The following is a 20608-nucleotide window of genomic DNA, read 5'->3' on the forward strand; positions in this document are numbered from 1 at the left end:
GGTGCAGGGCTGGTGTCGTCCTGTCACGATATAGCGGCTTCGGTCGTAGCTCTGTGATGAATCCGCCGCTCTGAGTGATATCATAAGTTATAATGGCCACAACTTTCACTTTAGGTGATAAATAGTTTGTTTTTTTCTTAAATTGTGCAAAATATCGTAATGGAGACTCACATGGCTGCTCCCAGGTCAGTGCTGTGTGGTGATCGGTGCCGCCTCTGTGATCGTCGGCGATCGTTGCCGTAGCAGCAGTTTCTGCCTCCTCGGTGATCCGGCGGACTCCGTGTGTTACTGCTGAGCCTGCGCGGCAGGTTTCCCGCTCCTTTCAGACATCAGTTTTTCTGCATCAGGCGCGATGCGGCAAAAAGTGTAAAATCCGGATCCGGCGCCTGTTTCCACCACGTCCGGTTTTTCCCCATAGTTTCATTATTGCCGGATGCCTGTGCGGTGTATCCAGATTTGCCGGTTTTAGGACCCCTACTCTTCTCCATCTATACACTTGGTCTGGGGCAACTCATAAAGTCGCACGGATTCCACTACCACCTTTATGCCGATGACACTCAGATCTACCTCTCTGGCCCAGACGTCACCTCTCTGCTGTCCAGAATCCCAGAGTGTCTATCAGCCATATCCTCCTTCTTCTCCTCTCGCTTCCTCAAACTCAATGTAGACAAATCTGAACTCATCATCTTTCCTCCATCTCACAGATCTTCTTTACCCGACCTAGCCATAACAATTAATGACATCACACTTTCCCCCGTACCGGAAGTCCGCTGCCTCGGAGTAACCTTTGACTCTGCCCTGTCCTTCAAACCGCACATCCAAGCTCTTTCTACCTCCTGTCGCCTCCAGCTCAAAAATATTTCCAGAATCCATCCTTTCCTCAACCCTCAATCTACTAAAATTCTTGTGCATGCCCTCATCATCTCCCGCCTCGACTACTGCAACATCCTTTTCTGTGGCCTCCCTGCTAACACCCTCGCACCTCTCCTGTCCACCCTTAACTCTGCTGCCCGACTAATTGATCTCTCTCCTCGCTACTCCTCCGCTTCTCCCCTCTGCAAATCTCTTCACTGGCTCCCATTCCCTCAGCGTATCCAATTCAAATTGCTAATACTGACCTACAAGGCCATCTACAACCTGTCTCCCCCATATGTCTCTGAACTAATCTCCCGATACCTTCCCTCACGTAATCTCCGGTCCTCCCAAGACCTCCTTCTCTCCTCCACACTTATTCGCTCCTCACCCAACCGCCTCCAAGACTTCTCCCGAATAGCCCCCATCCTCTGGAATTCTTTGCCCCAACAAGTCCGACTATCAACCACACTTGGATCCTTCAGACGGAACCTGAAAACCCACCTCTTCAAGAAAGCCTACAGCCTGCAATGACCCCGCTACCTCCTCTCTCACCACTACCGGTGATATCACCTCAACCAACACCGGAACTGCTGCAACCCCCCAACCTACTGTCTCCTTCCCCACCATCCTGTAGCATGTAAGCCCGAAAGGGCAGGGTCCTCTCTCCCCTCTGTATCAGTCTGTGATTGTTAGTTACTGTAAGTGATATCTGTAATTTGTATGTAACCCCTTCTCATGTACAGCACCACGGAACCAATGGCTTCCCCCCGCCGCTGCCACTGATGGACAGGCAGCTGTTTACCCTCCCCGCTAGATCTGCCGATGCCTGCGCACCCATCCCCGTCACAGCCGGCAGGAAAGACTGTGGCTTGCGGCCTTTCCTGCTGACTTGTCACCACCATCACCCCCACAACCGCCACTGGACCCCCATCACTGCCGGCCACCACGCTGGAGTCCCATGCTGTACCTGCTGCTGCCTGCCCAGCATGTATATGTGTATATATACACACACACGTATGTTGTTCTTACATTGTACTATTGTTTTTGAAACGTTACAGCTGTGGTCATCAGTGTGGGGAGGGATTTTAGTTATGTAGGACAGTGCGATGTGTATTTATGTGTAAATACTGTAGGGGGAGGTACCGTATATACTCGTGTATACGCTGAGATGCTAAGCCCATGTTTGGGGCTTAAAGTCCCCCTCTTGGCTTATACACGGGTCATATACCTGTGGGTGTCACAGATCATACTTACCAGTCCTGCTGCCGTCCTTGCTCACTTCTCCACTGTCTCTTCCTGTCTTCTGCGGTAACGTGGTTCCGCTCATTACCTTTCCTGAATCTGTGCGACGTGACTATAGCGATATCCACCTCTCCTGGGTCCATTGCTGCTCACTGCGGTCTCTGCTGCATCCTCTGTGGCGTTTAGGCAGCAGGGGGTGCGTTGACGTGATAAGTGCGCGCCGCCCCTCTACTGGCTGAACAGTCACTGACACAAGTGGCAGACAGCGGAGATGGACCCACAAGAGGTTTTTTTTTTTGGGGGGGCATCATATGGGCCCATAGTCTATGGAGCAGCATATGGGCCCATAGTTTATGGATTCCACCCTGGGCTTATACAATAAGTGTTACCTTTTTTGGGGGCCTAAATTAGGGGGGGGGTCGGCTTATACATGGGGCGGCTTATACACGAGTATATACAGATTAAGTTGTTAGAATTGTTTGCGATGCTTTGTTGTCCAAGCTGCATTTTATAGGGTGGTGAGAGTGGAATTCAAAATATCTTATTTTTTATTATTTTTGTTCTTTTGTTGGATTGTAAAAACCATTGTTGCACACATCACAAATATTAGCTACATCGTGCTTGTTTCATGCAGGAAGTTTCCCAGGCCACCACTGCCAAAACCCTGCGAGAACCCATTGCAACCCATAATGTAAGTATTAAGGCCTGAAAGCTTTAATTATGGTTTGTGTCTTACAGATTTTCAGCCAGACATGTCTTCTTCTGGGAGCCCTCCCTCACATCGCCAGTGAAATGAGGCACATTTTTGTTTTGGCCATTCTTGGTACACACAACCCTATATATGCATTCTTGTGTAATAGGAAGCTGAACCAGAGGGTCTCTCAGAAGGAGAAGGACGTAGCGGAGAAATGCCTGGAGTGGGCTCCCCGAGTGTAAGTATCTTAGCAAAGATCTTCACATCACTGGACTCCAAAAACAGGTCACCATAACAGCATTTCATTTTCCTTTTCTTGTTGTTTTTTCATTAAAGGCTTCTGAATCTGATGCTCGTCCGAGAGTTCCTCAAAGCGCCTCCCAGAGTCGTCGACAACCACGCCGGGGCGGTCGCCATAGAGTAAGTCATTTTTTTTTGGACTTTTGTAAGGTTTGTACTTAATGCTGTGATTGTTATGTCTACCTTTTTTGTCTTTAAACAGTCTTCAGAGCGTGCTCACGATTCCGACAGTGAGGATGTGGCTATAGATGTGGACCTCCTCATTGACATGGTGAGAGGTCGTGAGCCGCTGTGGAATATGGCGGACCGCTTCCATGCGGATGCTTGTGTTACTAGACGACTCTGGGAGGAAGTGTGCCATGCTGTGGTGTCTAACTGGGAGGAACGCCATTCTCGGGCACAGAAAGAACAGCGTAAGTATTCACATTTCAGTAATGTTTCCGGATGTATTGGGCTTGATCCTAACCATTTTGTGTTCCCACTTTTCAGGGGAACGAGTTCAGTTGCGGTGGTGGTCAATGCGGGATCGCTTCAAGAAGGAGTTCAACAAAGAGATGCAGGCTCCCAGCGGATCAGGAGGACGCAGGAGCCGCTATAAATATGCCCAGGCCCTGGCGTTCCTCCGGTCAACTATGGTGACAAGAAGGTAAAGATTCCTACCAGAAGTCACTAAATAAAAAATGTTAAAATGTGTAACCTTTTTTTTGGCAGCCAGGGCTAATCAATATCATGATATTAATGTCTATTTTTTTTCTACATTTTTCAACAGCACCTTCAGCAGCACGCGGGAGCCTGCATTGAACCCTTCTGGAGCGATCCCCAAGGAGGCCGTCACCGGGGACCACGACATACCCAACCCCTCTGCACCCTCCCTGCCTTCCCTTGTGTGTGATCCCTCAGCCCCATCCACCTCTGCTGGAGCATCTGTGCAGGCTTCAGTACATGAAGCTGCTGTTGACGAGGTAGGCTTTCCTTTACCTCACCCCTCTGACGCAGCTGCCCTCCATAGAACACCTTTGAGTTCTGGGCGGCTGCGTCACCGGGGTCAGGAAAGGCAGTTAGCTGCAGAGTTTTTGCATCTACATGCATCCTTCCAAGTTCCAACACGCTATGAAAGTCATGACCCAGCAAATGTCTGCTGGGTTCAGTCTCGTTAGTAGAGAGGTGCTTGATTTAGGCATGCGTGTTGAAAGGATGCATCTAGATGCAAATAAAGCGCCGCATCATTCTTTTTTCAAAGCCGTAATTGAGCGGCTGGACAACCTAAAGGCCCCGTCTCACTAAGCAATCTCGGTAGCGAGATCGCTGCTGAGTCACAACTTTTGTGACGTAACAGCGATCTCACCAGCGAGATTGCTGTGTGTGACAGCGATCAGCGAGTGGCCCCCCTGCCGGTATCGCTGATCGCTGGAAGAAACCTCTGGACATTTCTTTGGTCGCTGGTCTCCCGCTGGCCAGCACGCAACGCTGTGTGTGACAGCGGGAGACCAGCGATCAGGTGTAAAAAAATAATAAAAAAAAATAAAAAATATAGTTATTCTCACCTTCAGATGTCCCGTTCAGCCATCCCGCCTCTCTCCACGCTCCGGTCCCAGTGATCATTTGCATGAATGACCGCGAGACTTTGTTATCCCGCAAGACCGTGACATCTCGCGGTCATTCGTGCAAAGGATCACTGGGACCGGAGCGTGGAGAGAGGCGGGATGGCTGAACGGGACATCGGATGGTGAGAATAACTATATTTTTTATTTTGATTCTATTTTTTACAGGATGGCCAGAGATGCCGGGCGCTCGGCATCGCTGTGCTGATCGCTGGTGAAGCTGTCTGTGTGACAGCTCACCAGCGATCACATAGCGACTTACTAGTGATCCTGATACCTTCATATCGGTGTCGGGATCGCTGGTGAGTCGCTTAGTGTGACGGGGCCTTAAGTCCTGAACAGCAGCTGCATGTAATGCAAGCCTGCCAGGTGGCCTTAGCACAGGTGACTTCAGCAGCCCCTCCAACCGGCCCAGTAGTTGCTCCAGGTCCGGTCCTTCCTACCCCTCCTGTACCATTTTACCCAGTACCAACCTCCTGCCCCTTTCCAGTCTCCTTCCCCGTACCAGTTCCCAACTTCATCCGTGCCTACACTCCCTTCCCAACCTACACTTCCTGCCCAATACATCCAGTCTCCTTCCACATCCCAAATTCAACCGTCCTTAATCAACACCCACAGTTTTGTTTCCCCCCCAGTCTATTGTTTTCTCCACCCCTTCACCTTCTTTCTCCATTCCTATACCTTGTCCTTTGGTCTCTGACCCCTCACAAACTCCATCCTCCCACACTAACATCGCTGTTGACGTGGTCCAAACTGAGAGCCCCTCCAATACTATTTCCGCTACACATTACACAAATCTTTAAGGTGTTTTGTTAGAAATAAAAGTTTTCTTAAAAAAATATTAAAGAAAAACTTTCAGCTAAAAGCTGCTAAAAAATAAAGTTTGCTTTTGAGTCAATAAAATGTATTTTGTTTCTTTTACTGTTGAATTTAAAATGTCTATTTATAAAACTGAATGAGTGTGTGAGAGTAGGTGAGTGTGTGAGAGTAGGTGAGTGTGTGTGAGCATGTGAATGTGTGTGAGTGTGTGAGTGATTGTGGGAGAGTAGGTGAGTGTGTGTGAGTAGGTGAGTGTGTGTGAGTAGGTGAGTGTGTGTGAGCATGTGAGTGTGTGTGAGCATGTGAGTGTGTGTGAGCATGTGAGTGTGTGAGAGTAGGTGAGTGTGTGAGAGTAGGTGAGTGTGTGAGTGATTGTGTGAGAGTAGGTGAGTGTGAGAGAGTAGGTGAGTGTGTGTGAGCATGTGAGTGTGTGAGAGTAGGTGAGTGTGTGAGAGTAGGTGAGTGTGTGTGAGCATGTGAGTGTGTGTGAGTGTGAGTGATTGTGTGAGTAGGTGAGTGTGTGTGAGTAGGTGAGTGTGTGTGAGCATGTGAGTGTGTGTGAGCATGTGAGTGTGTGAGAGTAGGTGAGTGAGAGTAGGTGAGTGTGTGAGTGATTGTGTGAGAGTAGGTGAGTGTGTGAGAGTAGGTGAGTGTGTGAGAGTAGGTGAGTGTGTGTGAGTAGGAGAGTGTGTGTGAGTAGGTGAGTGTGTGTGAGTAGGTGAGTATGTGAGTGTGTGTGTGAGTGATTGTGTGTGAGTAGGTGAGTGTGTGTGAGTAGGTGAGTGTGTGAGAGTAGGTGAGTGTGTGTGTGAGTGTGTGAGTGATTGTGTGAGAGTAGGTGAGTGTGTGTGTGAGTGTGTGTGAGTATGTGAGTGTGTGTGAGTATGTGAGTGTGTGTGTGAGTGATTGTGTGAGAGTAGGTGAGTGTGTGAGAGTAGGTGAGTGTGTGTGAGTAGGAGAGTGTGTGTGAGTAGGTGAGTGTGTGTGAGTAGGTGAGTATGTGAGTGTGTGTGTGAGTGATTGTGTGTGAGTAGGTGAGTGTGTGTGAGTAGGTGAGTGTGTGAGAGTAGGTGAGTGTGTGTGTGAGTGTGTGAGTGATTGTGTGAGAGTAGGTGTGTGTGTGAGTATGTGTGAGTATGTGAGTGTGTGTGCGTGAGTGATTGTGTGAGAGTAGGTGAGTGTGTGTGTGAGTATGTGAGTGTGTGTGTGAGTGAGTGTGTGTGTGAGTGATTGTGTGAGAGTTGGTGTGAGTATGTGTGTGTACAAGAACGTGTATGAGTAAACGTATGTGTGTGGCGGTGGAGGGAGGCCTGCTGGTGGGCAGTACTGTGGAAGGTCCTTGGGTCACCAGCGGGTGCCACATTGACACTCCCATCACTGGGGTATTTTAATATGGCGGTCGGCGTAGTGCCGGTCAGAATTGTTAAAAAACCGAGAAAATAATTGCTTTCATAAAGGGCCAAAGAGATCAATAATATAGTAGAAATCACCAACCCCATCCTCCCTCCATAATACCGCTGTATTATTTTCTACACCCCACACTACATGAATTTGTATCAAGTTTTTAAATAATTGATTCCTTATTAGCTGTTAAAGAGCCTTATTGTCAGGAATGTCATAATTTACAATACTTTGGGTAAACGAAAGTTAAAGAAGTTAGAATACTGTTACAAAGGTCCAATACTTTAACAAAATGTGAGGTAACAAGGTACAGTAACTTTACCCCCAAAAATTGTTAAGTACAACAAGGTAGAAAATAGGTTTTAACATCTCAACCCATGTCCTCCTGCCATTCAACTCTACCTCCAGGTGACATAAAGTGGCCAATGTGTCCCTCCTTCTGGACACTGCTAGAGCACTTCGCACATTACCAGTGCGATAATCTTGCAATGTGGCTTCCACATCATTGTCTTCTATGGCAATCTGTTCCTTAGGCTACTTTCACACATCAGGTTTTCGGCGTCAGGCGCGATCCGGCGTCGTCAGCGTCGGACTGGAACACCTTGGGCCCACCAGAGAAAATCATTCTTGGGGCCCACTATGTAGCTGCATAGAGTTAAATACCAGACCACCAATTATGCGGTAAAACACGCTAATATCCGGGTATAAGGTTGTACATGTCTTAATTATGTAGCAGGAGTTGGGGTAGCCCCCTCATAGAATATAAAGCAGCCCCCTCACATAGTATAATGCAGCCATCTCATAGAATATAATGCAGCCATCTCATAGAATATAATACTGCCCCCCTCATAGGGTATAATACTGCCCCCCTCATAGGGAATAATGCACCCCCTCATAGGGTATAATGCACCCCCTCATAGGGTATAATGCTGCCCCCCTCATAGGGTATAATACTGCCCCCCTCATAGGGTATAATACTGCCCCCCTCATAGGGAATAATGCACCCCCTCATAGGGAATAATGCACCCCCTCATAGGGTATAATGCTGCCTCCTCATAGGGTATAATGCTGCCTCCTCATAGGGTATAATGCTGCCCCCTCATAGGGTATAATACTGCCTCCTCATAGGGTATAATGCTGCCCCCTCATAGGGTATAATACTGCCTCCTCATAGGGTATAATGCTGCCTCCTCATAGGGTATAATGCTGCCTCATAGGGTATAATGCTGCCTCCTCATAGGGTATAATGCTGCCTCCTCATAGGGTATAATACTGCCCCCCTCATAGGGTATAATACTGCCCCCCTCATAGGGAATAATGCTGCCTCCTCATAGGGTATAATACTGCCCCCTCATAGGTTATAATAATGCCCCCCTCATAGGGTATAATAATGCCCCCCTCATAGGGAATAATGCTGCCTCCTCATAGGGTATAATGCTGCCCCCTCATAGGGTATAATACTGCCTCCTCATAGGGTATAATGCTGCCTCCTCATAGGGTATAATGCTGCCTCCTCATAGGGTATAATGCTGCCTCCTCATAGGGTATAATACTGCCCCCCTCATAGGGAATAATGCTGCCTCCTCATAGGGTATAATACTGCCCCCTCATAGGTTATAATAATGCCCCCCTCATAGGGTATAATAATGCCCCCCTCATAGGGAATAATGCTGCCTCATAGGGTATAATACTGCCCCCCTCATAGGGTATAATGCTGCCTCCTCATAGGGTATAATGCTGCCTCCTCATAGGGTATAATACTGCCCCCCTCATAGGGAATAATGCTGCCTCCTCATAGGGTATAATGCTGCCTCCTCATAGGGTATAATACTGCCCCCCTCATAGGGTATAATGCTGCCTCCTCATAGGGTATAATACTGCCCCCCTCATAGGGAATAATGCTGCCTCCTCATAGGGTATAATGCTGCCTCCTCATAGGGTATAATACTGCCCTCCTCATAGGGTATAATACTGCCCCCCTCATAGGGTATAATGCTGCCTCCTCATAGGGAATAATGCTGCCTCCTCATAGGGTATAATACTGCCCCCCTCATAGGGTATAATACTGCCCCCCTCATAGGGTATAATGCTGCCCCCTCATAGGTTATAATACTGCCCCCCTCATAGGGAATAATGCTGCCCCCCTCATAGGGTATAATACTGCCCCCCTCATAGGGTATAATACTGCCCCCTCATAGGGTATAATAATGCCCCCCTCATAGGGTATAATAATGCCCCCCTCATAGGGAATAATGCACCCCCTCATAGGGTATAATGCTGCCCCCTCATAGGGTATAATGCTGCCTCCTCATAGGGTATAATGCTATATAGATATATAGATATAGAGTTAGATAGATATAGATAGAAAGATAGATGTAGAAATAGATAGATATAGAGATAGAAAGTAGATAATGGATAGAAAGTAGATAATGGATAGATATAGATAGAAAGATTCATAGAGATAGATAGAGATAGATAGAGATAGATATAAAGATAGATATAGATAGAAATATAGATAGATAGATCGATAGGTAGATAGATATAGAGATAGATAGAAAATAGATAATGGATAGATATAGAGATAGATGGCTATAGATAGAAAGATATAGGGATAGATAGATATATATATAGAGATAGATAATAGATAGAGATAGATAATAGATAGAGATATACAGATATAATAATAATAATAATAATAATAATAATAATATAGACACATATAGATAGATATAGAGATAAATATATATAGATAGATGGCTATAAATAAAAATAGATATAGAGATATATAGAGATAGATAGATATAGAGATAATAGATATAGAGATAGATAGATAGATATAGAGATAGATATAGAGACAGATAGATATAGAGATAGATATAGAGATAATAGCTAGATATAGAGATATGTATAGAGATAGATATAGAGTTAGAAAGATAGATAAAGAGATAGATAGAGATAGATAGATAGATGGATAGATAGATATAGATAATAGAGATAATAGATAGATATAATAGATAGATATAGAGATAGATATAGAGATAGATGGATAGATCAATAGATAGATAGATAAAGAGCGAGAGATAGAGATAGAGATTGATAGATAATGAGATATAGAGATAGATATAGAGATATAGTGTTAGATAGAAAGATAGATATGGATATAGAGAACAGATATAGAGATAGATAGATATAGAGATAATATATAGATGGCTATAGAGAGAGAGAGATATAGAGATAGATATAGAGAGAAACAGATATATATATATATATATATATAGAGATAGATATAGAGATAGATAGGTAGATAGATATAGAGATAATAGAGATAGATAGAGATAGAGAGAGCGGTAGATAGAGAGAGAGATAGATATAGAGAGAGATAGATACAGAGATCGATAAATAGATAGAGATAGATATAGATAATAGATAGAGATAGATAGATAAAGATAGATCATAAATATAGAGATAACAGATAGATATAGAGAGAGTAAGATAGAAAGATATAGCGATAGGTAGATATAGATAATAGAGATAGCTAGATAGATAGACATAATAGATAGATATACGGTAGATATAGATAGATATAGATATAAAGATAGATATAGAGATAGATGTAGAGATAGAAAGATAGATATAGAGATAGAGCGATAGATATAGATAGATAGAGAAAGATAGATAGATATAGAGATAGATATAGAGATAGAAAGATAGATAGATATACAGAGTGATAGATATAGAGATAGAGATAAATAGATAGATATAGAGAGAGATATAGAGAGAAATAGATATAGATATAGAGATAATAGATATAGAGATAGATAGATATAGAGAGAGATAGATACAGAGAAAAGATATAGAGATAAATAGATAAAGATAGATAGATATATAGATATAGAGATAGAAAGACAGATAAAGAGAGCGATAGATAGATATACAGAGAGATAGATATAGAGATAGATAGAGATACAGTATATAGATAGATAGCTATAGAGATATAGAGATAGATATAGAGAGAAATAGAGATAGATATAGAGATAGATAGAGATAGATTTATAGATATAGATATAAAGATAGATATAGAGATAGATATAGAGATAGAGCGATAGATAGCGAGAGATATAGATATAGAGATAGATAGATACAGAGAAAAGATATAGAGATAGATAACAGATAGATAAATAGATAGATAGGTATAGAGATAGATAGATATAGATATTAGATAGAGATATATATAGATAAAGATAGATAGATATAGATGGTAGCTAGATAGATAATAAATATAGAGATAATAGATATAGAGATAGATAGATATAGAGATGAGATATATATATATAGATAGATATAGAGATAGATAGATATAGAGATAGATGTAGAGATAGAAAGATAGACATAAAGATAGAGTGATAGAGATAGATAATAGATAGATATAGATAATAGATAGAGATAGATAGATATAGATAATGAGATAGAAAGATAGATATAAGAGAGATAGAGAGATATATAGAGAAATAGAGATAGATAGATAGAGAGAGACAGATAGAGAGAGCGAGAGATATAAAAAAACAAAACAAACCACAATACTCACCTCTCCTCCTCGCTCCCACGCTGATCCCGGCTTCAGTGTCAGGAGCTGCCCCCTCTGCCAGACACACAGCGGGTGCGCGATGTAGTGACGTCATCGCCCACTGGCTGTGAGCCAGGAGCAGAGAGGACTGAGGGCAGCGCCGGCCCTGATGCAGAGCGGCTCACTGGGCTGGGGGCGGGGTCTTTGGGGGTGTGGGGGGCGGGGCCTCTGGGGGTGGAGACCTGAAATGATATGCTTCGCAGTGAATATTCATTTCTCTTTAGCAGCGGGGACAGGGGCCCCCATAGCAGCTGCATGGTGTGCGACACACCACTGGCTGGGGGCCCCTGGAGCAGCGGGGGCCCTAGGCAACTGCTGGCCCTGTATGCCAGCAGGTGCCAGGGCCCACCAGATGCCAGGGCCCACCGGAGAATCCTCCGGTTCCCCGGTGGGCCAGTCCGACGCTGGGCGTCGTGCCGGAATGCCGGATCCGGCAAATGTTTAGTAAAACCTGATGTGCTGGATCCGGTTTTCTGCCGGATCCGTCTTGTTCTTGACAGACAAAACCGGATCCGTCTCATCCGGTTCATCCGTTTTTCTATCCGTTTTTCGACGGATTACGCCGGATCCGTTTTTTAAAATTGACCCTTGTGGCCTTCCGAACGGGATTGGCTACTGGAAAACTAGATATAGCATGTTCCTACAGCCCTTCTTTGACAGGTTGTAGAGAAGAAAGTGCAGGTTGGAAAGAAGAGCAAGTTACTGGCGAAGATGGATGTTGTCATTGGAAATATTACCACTAGAAGTTCTGTGACGGTTTCAGTAATGAGGGACAATTTTGCACTATACTTTATGTCACCTCAAGGCAGAGTACACTGGCAGGATGACAGAGTGTGAGAGATTTGTGCCCTAAACTTGTGTACCTTCTGGACCAACAGTATATACCTTTGCCAACCAAAGTTGGCTATCTTGTCATGATCTTACTATTTTTAGCTTTAGGCCACAGGTGTGTACCTGGTTGTGTTTTATGCAAAGTATTTCACCTTTTAACAAAAGTTGTGTACATTGTTAGGAAATCACCAACAATAAACACAACTTTTTAGGTGAAATACTTTGCTTCAAACACAACCAGGAACACAACTGTGGCAAAAAGCTAAAATTTACCCACAGTTATATACCTGGTTTTGAATACCTTTTTACCTTTGAAATACCCTGTATTTAACCTTTTTTTTAAACATAGTTCGCCGCAGAAAGAAATGACAGACAACCATTGTGAAACGATAATTTAACTTTTATTTAAAATTTTTTTTTTTTTGTAAAATGTTTTTAAAGTGCAAAAAACTTTTTTAATAAAGGTTTTAAACCCAATGGGCATTTTTATTACAAAAAACACACATTACAAATCTGTGTAGTGTGGGGTGGAAATACTGCTGGAGGGGCTGTGGGACACTTCGACACTGGGTGTGTGGAGAGAGGACTGGGATCGTGGTGGGGAAGGAACAGTTAGAGGTGAAGGTGTGGAAAAAGCTACAGAATGGGTGGACATGTGGGAAGCAGAAGAGGTGGTGGGTGGTGGAGTGGAGGGTTGGGCAGGGACTGTAGGAGCAGATGATGTTGATGGAAAGTTGTATGGGGAAGGAGTTTGGTACGGGGAAGGAGTTTGGTACGGGGAAGGAGTTTGGTACGGGGAAGGAGTTTGGTACGGGGAAGGAGTTTGGTACGGGGCAGGTTGCTGGAAGAGGGGAGATGTCTGGTACTGGGGAGGTTGCTGGTACTGGGGAGGTTGCTGGTACTGGTGAGGTTGCTGGTATGTAATAGGAGGGGGAGGATGGAAAGTGGCTGGAGGGGGTGCAGATGTAATAGGAGGGGGAGGATGGAAAGTGGCTGGAGGGGGTGCAGATGTAATAGGAGGGGGAGGATGGAAAGTGGCTGGAGGGGGTGCAGATGTAATAGGAGGGGGAGGATGGAAAGTGGCTGGAGGGGGTGCAGATGTAATAGGAGGGGGAGGATGGAAAGTGGCTGGAGGGGGTGCAGGTGGAGGAACTACAGTGGTGGGAGGTGGAGGTTGGGAGGTAACCTGCTGTAGAGCACCGTGGCACGAATGCATTACATGCATCTGCTGGGCAGGAGAGAGCGTTTCCATGCGCTCCACAACAGACCTGAAAAAGGTGTGGTTTGGCGAAGATCTTGCTTCTGAATGCATGGTTTGCAGAAGTGTCTTCACCTCCAGACTGCTGGAGTTGATCTGCTGATAGCCTGCGGAGATTTGCTCTGACAAGACTTTTAGACAGTTCTGGAAAGATGCATTCAGATGCAAGAACTCTGGCGCATAACTCTTTTCCTGACCCCTCTGCCGCTGCCGCCCAGTACCCGCAGGTGTACTAGAGGTGGCAGGGGCAGAAGGGTGGGGTAAAGGGAAAGCGATCTCCTCACCAGCAGCTTCATGTAATGTAGGCGGCCACGATGCTCCTGTGCTGGTGGATGGGACAGATGGGTCGAATGTGTGGGAAGGCTGGGAAGGTGCAGATGTACCGGGGCGGTCAAAGTGTCCCTCGGTGCCGGTCTCCTCAGGGATCGCCTCAGAAGGGTCCAATCGTGCAGGCTCCCGAGTGCTGCTCACCGTGCTGTGGAATAAAGAGAAAAAAAAACAATTAAAATACTGACATGGTATGGCCCTGGCTGAAAATAAAAAGTTACATCTAACATTTTTTTCACATGTGGTGTGTAATATTTACCTTCTGGTGAGCATTGTTTCCCGGAGGAACGACAGGGCTCGTGAGTACTTGTACTTGCTCCTGCGTCCTCCAGATCCACTCGGGGCCCGCATCTCTTTATTGAACTCCTTCTTGAAACGATCCCTCACAGACCGCCACCGCTTCACAATTCTGTTCCCTGAAACGAGAAAGGAGTGGTTAGTATACAACATCAGTGTTTCACAAACTCCAGTCCTCATGGTCCCCAGGGGTCATGTTTTCAGGATTTCCATAGTAAATAGAAATCCTGAACACATGATCCGTGGGGACCACGAGGACTGGAGTTCGGGAAACACTGGTTTACATCAAGCAACCGGTACTGTATATACTTACGCTCTTTAATCTGGGCCCGAACATCGAGGTCCTCCCAGCGGCCCACAAGGAGCGAACAGATTTCCTCCCAGAGTCGTCGGGTAACGATAAGGTCAGCGTGGCGGCGGTCAGCCATATTCCAGAGCGGCTCCCTTTCTCTGACGAGATCGATGAGGTGGTCCACATCTCACCGTCAGAGTCGGGAGCACGCTGTGAAGGCTGTTAAAGAAAAAGACAAAAATAACATAATTAGCCTCCACAAAAGAAATGAAATAAAAAGTGCAAAAAAACAAAGCAAAAATATTTATACTTACACGCTGGTGACCGCCGCGTTGCTGTCGCCGACGACCCTGGGAGGCACTGCGAGGACCTCTTGGCCGAGCACCAGATTGGGAAGACTAGAGAAGAAAACAAAAAATGTTATGTCTTTGGATGTAGGCATTTGTTTGCTGTGTGTGGTCTGCAGAACATTGTTTTCTATGTGTTGTGTGTAGTGTGATGTTGTGTTTCTGCGTTTGATGCAAAAAACTTACCAATTGTGAGCCCACTCCAGGTGTCTGTCCACCCCTTCCTTCTTCTTCTGGGAGTTCCTCTTCATCTTGTGATTCCTGTTTTGAAATAAAAGGCAATGAATAGACATATATTACAGAGATGATGGATTTTGGAAATAAAAACTTACCGTCAAACGCTGACGATGCGAGGGAGGGCTCCCAGAAGAAGATGTGCTGTCCTGTTGATGGCCAGACTCCATGGCTGTGGGTATTGCTGCTGCTGTTGCCAGTGATGCCATTGCTGCTGCTGCTGCTGCATCTCTTTGGCGGCTGTTGAATAAAGAGAAACAAAGGGCCAATGAATATCTTGATATTCCATGGCCCTAGTTTGGAGGAATGGGGGATTTGATAATTACCGTCTCTCATCTGCTGCTGGACTCCCCTCCTCAGCATGTTCCATTTGCTGCTCCATTTGGGGTGGTGCTGATGGTGCTGCTGCTGCAGATGTCTGCTGCCTTCTCCTGCTCCTGGTTCTTGGCTTGGGTGGCATGTTGGGTGTGGCTGAGGGTCCCATTGTCTTGCTTTTATATATCTCCTGTGGGCAGAGCTACTGAGCATGCTCAGACCAAAAAACCGGATCCGGTGCATTGCGGCGCTCATAGGCTTTCATTGTGTGAAAAAGCCGGACGCGCCGGATCCGGCGTGTCCGGCTTTTTCGCCGGAGACAAAAAACGTTACAGTAGCCGTTTTTTCCAGACGCCGGATCGCGACACATTGCCGGATCCGGCGAAAACCGGATGAAACGCATGGCCATCCGGCGAGATCCGGCGCAAATGCAAGTCAATGGGGGGGAAACCGGATCCGGCATTGCATTTCGCCGGATCCGGTTTCCGTCAAAAGCGCCGGATCGCGCCTGACGGCGAAAACCTGATGTGTGAAAGAGGCCTTAGTAATAACCAAATTGTGTAGCCCACCATGCTTTCACCACCTCATCCATAGTGTCAGTTTTCAAGTTAATTGCGGTCCACAGAACTCTCCATTTTGCGGTAAGAATTCCAAAAGAACCCTCCGCCATCCTCCGTTCTCGCGTCAGGTGATAGTTGAACACTCTTTTTGTTGGTGTCAAGTCTCTGCTTGCGTACGGCTTGAGCCGGTGTTCCGACAGTTGAAACGCTTCATCACCTACGGAGACAAATGGCAGTGGTGGCCCCGAAGTCTCCATAATCTTTGAAAATTCTTGGAGAACAGGAGAAGTGCCAGAAGACTGGAGAAGAGCAAATGTTGTTCCTATCTTCAAAAAGGGGAAGAAGGTGGACCCAGGCAACTATAGGCCGGTGAGTCTGACTTCTATACCAGGAAAGATCTTTGAACAAATTATTAAACAACATGTATGTCAATACCTGGATAAGAATGAAGTGATTAAACAGAGTCAGCATGGGTTTGTAACTAATAAGTCATGTCAGACTAACTTAATTTCCTTCTATGATGGAATCACTGATTGGGTGGATCAAGGAAATGCTGTAGATATAGTATATCTTGACTTCAGCAAAGCATTTGACAAAGTCTCTCATACAATCCTTATTGAAAAAATGACTAAGTATGGAATGGACAAGGCAACTGTTAGGTGGATTCATAACTGGCTTAGTGATCGGACCCAAAGAGTGGTCGTAAATGGCTGCACATCCAGTTGGAAGAATGTCTCAAGTGGGGTACCACAGGGCTCTGTCCTGGGCCCTGTATTGTTCAACATCTTTATCAACGATTTAGATGAAGGAATTGAGGGTAAACTGATTAAATTTGCTGATGATACAAAGCTAGGAGGGATAGCTAATACTAGAGAAGAGAGAGAGAGGATTCAAAAAGATTTAAATAAACTGGAGAAGTGGGCAGCAACTAACAGAATGGTTTTTAACGGAGAAATGCAAAGTACTACATCTGGGCAATAAAAATGAAAAAAGCATATACAGAATGGGAGGAATAGGGCTAAGCGACAGCACATGTGAAAAAGACTTGGGTATACTAATAGATAACAGACTGAATATGAGTCAACAGTGTGATGCAGCAGCAAAAAAGGCAAATGCAATTCTAGGACGTATTAACAGAAGCATACAGTCTAGATCACGTGAAGTCATTATTTCCCTCTACTCCTCTTTGGTCAGACCTCATCTGGAATATTGTGTCCAGTTTTGGGCACCACATTTTAAAAAAGACATCAACAAACTGGAACAAGTTCAGAAAAGAGCGACCAGAATGGTGACCGGTCTGCAAACCCTGTCTTATGAGGAAAGGTTGCAGGATTTGGGAATGTTTAGTTTGCAAAAGAGAAGACTGAGAGGAGACTTAATAGCTGTCTACAAATATCTAAAGGGCTGTCACATTGTAGAAGGATCATCTTTATTCTCATTTGCACAAGGAAAGACTAGAAGCAATGGGATGAAACTGAATGGGAGGAGACACAGATTAGATATTAGAAAAAACTTTTTGACAGTTAGAGTGATCAATGAGTGGAACAGGCTGCCACGAGAAGTGGTGAGTTCTCCTTCAATGGAAGTCTTCAAACAGAGGCTGGACAGACATCTGACTGGGATGATTTAGCGAATCCTGCTTTGAGCAGGGGGTTGGACCAGATGGCCCAGGAGGTCCCTTCCAACTCTAAGATTCTATGATTCTATGATTCTAAGTTTGAGGACGCGGTCTTGGAGGTGGGAATTGGAATGTGTTTCCATACAAATTACGGACCATTGCTGAAACTTTAAGAACTTGTGAGTCATTGGAACGTCCATGGGCCCCAATATCCACCACAATGAATTTGTACTTGGCGTCTGCAATGGCCACCAGGACCGATCCCGATCCTGCTGGTTTAGTGATCCTGATGTGCTTGCCATCATTTGCACCCAGGCAATTTGGAAACGGACATGCTGTAAAATTGGTCAGCTATTTCGGGCCACCTCTCTGTTGTGGGCTGTGGGATAAACTCTTCCCGTAGACCGTCCCACAATGCGCGGCATGTGTATGTGATGAAACCTGATAAGGTTGAAATCCCAATCCCATACTGGTAATGGAGCGAGGAAAGGAATTCGTCTGTTGCAAGGAATCTGTGGGAAAAGTCAAAAACAATAATTAATGCAAAATAGCAGCAACAACAGGAGGAGGACACACATTTCCAGTAGAGTGAAGTCTGCTCTGGAGGAGAAGCAATAACAATTGGCTTACCGGAGAGTGACCGTCAAACGCTCCGGTGCTGAGATGGAGAAGCGGCAGTAGGTGTCACGTCTGCGTTCTCCAACCCTGTCCAGCAAAAAGTCAAAAGTTTCCACTTTCATCCGCGTATCAAGCAAAAACTTCTCTGGATTTCCTCGCAACGCCAGATATAATGCCGCAAAGACTCCCAGTGTCAGACTCAGTGCAGTTATAGGGTGAATCCAGAAACGGCGTCGGCGTAGAAGCAGGACACGCTGCCTTTGTTGCTCCTTCGCTGCCAAAGAATTGGCCTCAAAAGTGAAATCAATGTAAGCCTGCGCGATGCTCCCAATAATGGCTTCCATCTCGCTCCAAAGCAACAACCTCTCAGCAGGGTGTAAACCAAGGGAGGTATAGGGATTCCTGTGAACACCACGAGACAAGGGTGGCTTTTGGGTGTTTTTTAAAAACCGGATCCGGCAAAAAACGGACGAAACGGATGGAAAAACTGATGCAGCGGTTCCTTGCCGGATCCGGCCACCGGACTATGCCACAACAGGGAAAAAACCGGAAACGGTGCATCAGTTTTTTACATTTTATGCCGGATCCGGCAATGCAGCACAGCACCTGATGCGAGATAACTGAAGTGTGAAAGTCGCCTAATTTCACCCCAAAACCCATTCTGGCACAGAAAAGTCTCAAAAAAGCGGATCCGGTGCATTAATTGTTTGCCAATCTTCACTGGATACACGGCTCAGCAGTCAGTATCACACAGGAGAGGATTAGATACACGGCTCAGCAGTCAGTATCACACGGGATAGGATTAGATACACGGCTCAGCAGTCAGTATCACACAGGAGAGGATTAGATACACGGCTCAGCAGTCAGTATCACACGGGATAGGATTAGATACACGGCTCAGCAGTCAGTATCACACAGGAGAGGATTAGATACACGGCTCAGCAGTCAGTATCACACGGGATAGGATTAGATACACGGCTCAGCAGTCAGTATCACACGGGATAGGATTAGATACATGGCTCAGCAATCAGTGTCACACAGGAGAGGATTAGATACACGGCTCAGCAGTCAGTATCACACAGGAGAGGATTAGATACATGGCTCAGCAGTCAGTATCACACAGGGGAGGATTAGATACATGGCTCAGCAGTCAGTATCACACAGGATAGGATTAGATACACAGCTCAGCAGTCAGTATCACACAGGAGAGGATTAGATACACGGCTCAGCAGTCAGTATCACACAGGAGAGGATTAGATACATGGCTCAGCAGTCAGTATCACACAGGGGAGGATTAGATACACGGCTCAGCAGACAGTATCACACAGGATAGGATTAGATACACAGCTCAGCAGTCAGTATTAAACAGGATAGGATTAGATACACGGCTCAGCAGTCAGTATCACACAGGAGAGGATTAGATACACGGCTCAGCAATCAGTATCACACAGGACAGGATTAGATACACGGCTCAGCAGTCACTATCACACAGGAGAGGATTAGATACACGGCTCAGAAGTCAGTATCACACAGGAAAGGATTAGATACACGGCTCAGCAATCAGTATCACACAGGAGAGGATTAGATACACGGCTCAGCAGTCAGTATCACACAGGAGAGGATTAGATACACGGCTCAGCAGTCAGTATCACACAGGAGAGGATTAGATACACGGCTCAGCAGTCAGTATCACACAGGAGAGGATTAGATACACGGCTCAGCAGTCAGTATCACACAGGAGAGGATTAGATACACGGCTCAGCAGTCAGTATCACACAGGAGAGGATTAGATACATGGCTCAGCAGTCAGTATCACACAGGGGAGGATTAGATACACGGCTCAGCAGTCAGTATCACACAGGATAGGATTAGATACACGGCTCAGCAGTCAGTATCACACAGGAGAGGATTAGATACACGGCTCAGCAGTCAGTATCACACAGGAGAGGATTAGATACACGGCTCAGCAGTCAGTATCACACAGGAGAGGATTAGATACACGGCTCAGCAGTCAGTATCACAGGAGAGGATTAGATACACGGCTCAGCAGACAGTATCACACAGGATAGGATTAGATACACAGCTCAGCAGTCAGTATTAAACAGGATAGGATTAGATACACGGCTCAGCAGTCAGTATCACACAGGAGAGGATTAGATACACGGCTCAGCAGTCAGTATCACACAGGATAGGATTAGATACACGGCTCAGCAGTCAGTATCACACAGGAGAGGATTAGATACACGGCTCAGCAGTCAGTATCACACAGGAGAGGATTAGATACTGGGTTCGGTATCTACCACACACCTCCCAGTGTCTGGAGAATATAACACTCGTCTCCAGCAGAGGGCGCGCTCTTCCAGAGAGAACAGAAA

General features: G+C 45.7%; 1 protein-coding gene across 1 annotated transcript; it reads left to right on the forward strand.

Moving 5' to 3' along the window:
• LOC141050818 (uncharacterized) lies at positions 1 to 4632 on the forward strand. Its single transcript, XM_073547488.1, has 6 exons — positions 1 to 185; positions 2836 to 3029; positions 3128 to 3211; positions 3294 to 3504; positions 3581 to 3737; positions 3861 to 4632. The coding sequence occupies exons 2-6, from the start codon at positions 3006 to 3008 to the stop codon at positions 4246 to 4248; spliced, it is 864 nt and encodes a 287-aa protein (XP_073403589.1). The 5' UTR covers positions 1 to 185; positions 2836 to 3005; the 3' UTR covers positions 4249 to 4632.
• The last annotated feature ends 15976 nt before the right edge of the window (positions 4633 to 20608 follow it).

Source organism: Dendrobates tinctorius, unplaced genomic scaffold (assembly GCF_039654945.1).
Source record: "Dendrobates tinctorius isolate UK_male_01 unplaced genomic scaffold, ASM3965494v1 ptg000152l, whole genome shotgun sequence".
In the NCBI taxonomy this organism is placed as follows: Eukaryota; Metazoa; Chordata; class Amphibia; order Anura; family Dendrobatidae; genus Dendrobates; species Dendrobates tinctorius.

Excerpts from the sequence above, each read along its gene's own strand:
- LOC141050818 (XM_073547488.1), top strand. The coding sequence starts at position 3,006 with ATGCCTGGAGTGGGCTCCCCGAGT. Across the intron at positions 3,030-3,127 it reads CTGGAGTGGGCTCCCCGAGT|GCTTCTGAATCTGATGCTCG; the intron begins GTAAGTATCTTA and ends TTTTCATTAAAG. Across the intron at positions 3,738-3,860 it reads TCAACTATGGTGACAAGAAG|CACCTTCAGCAGCACGCGGG; the intron begins GTAAAGATTCCT and ends ATTTTTCAACAG.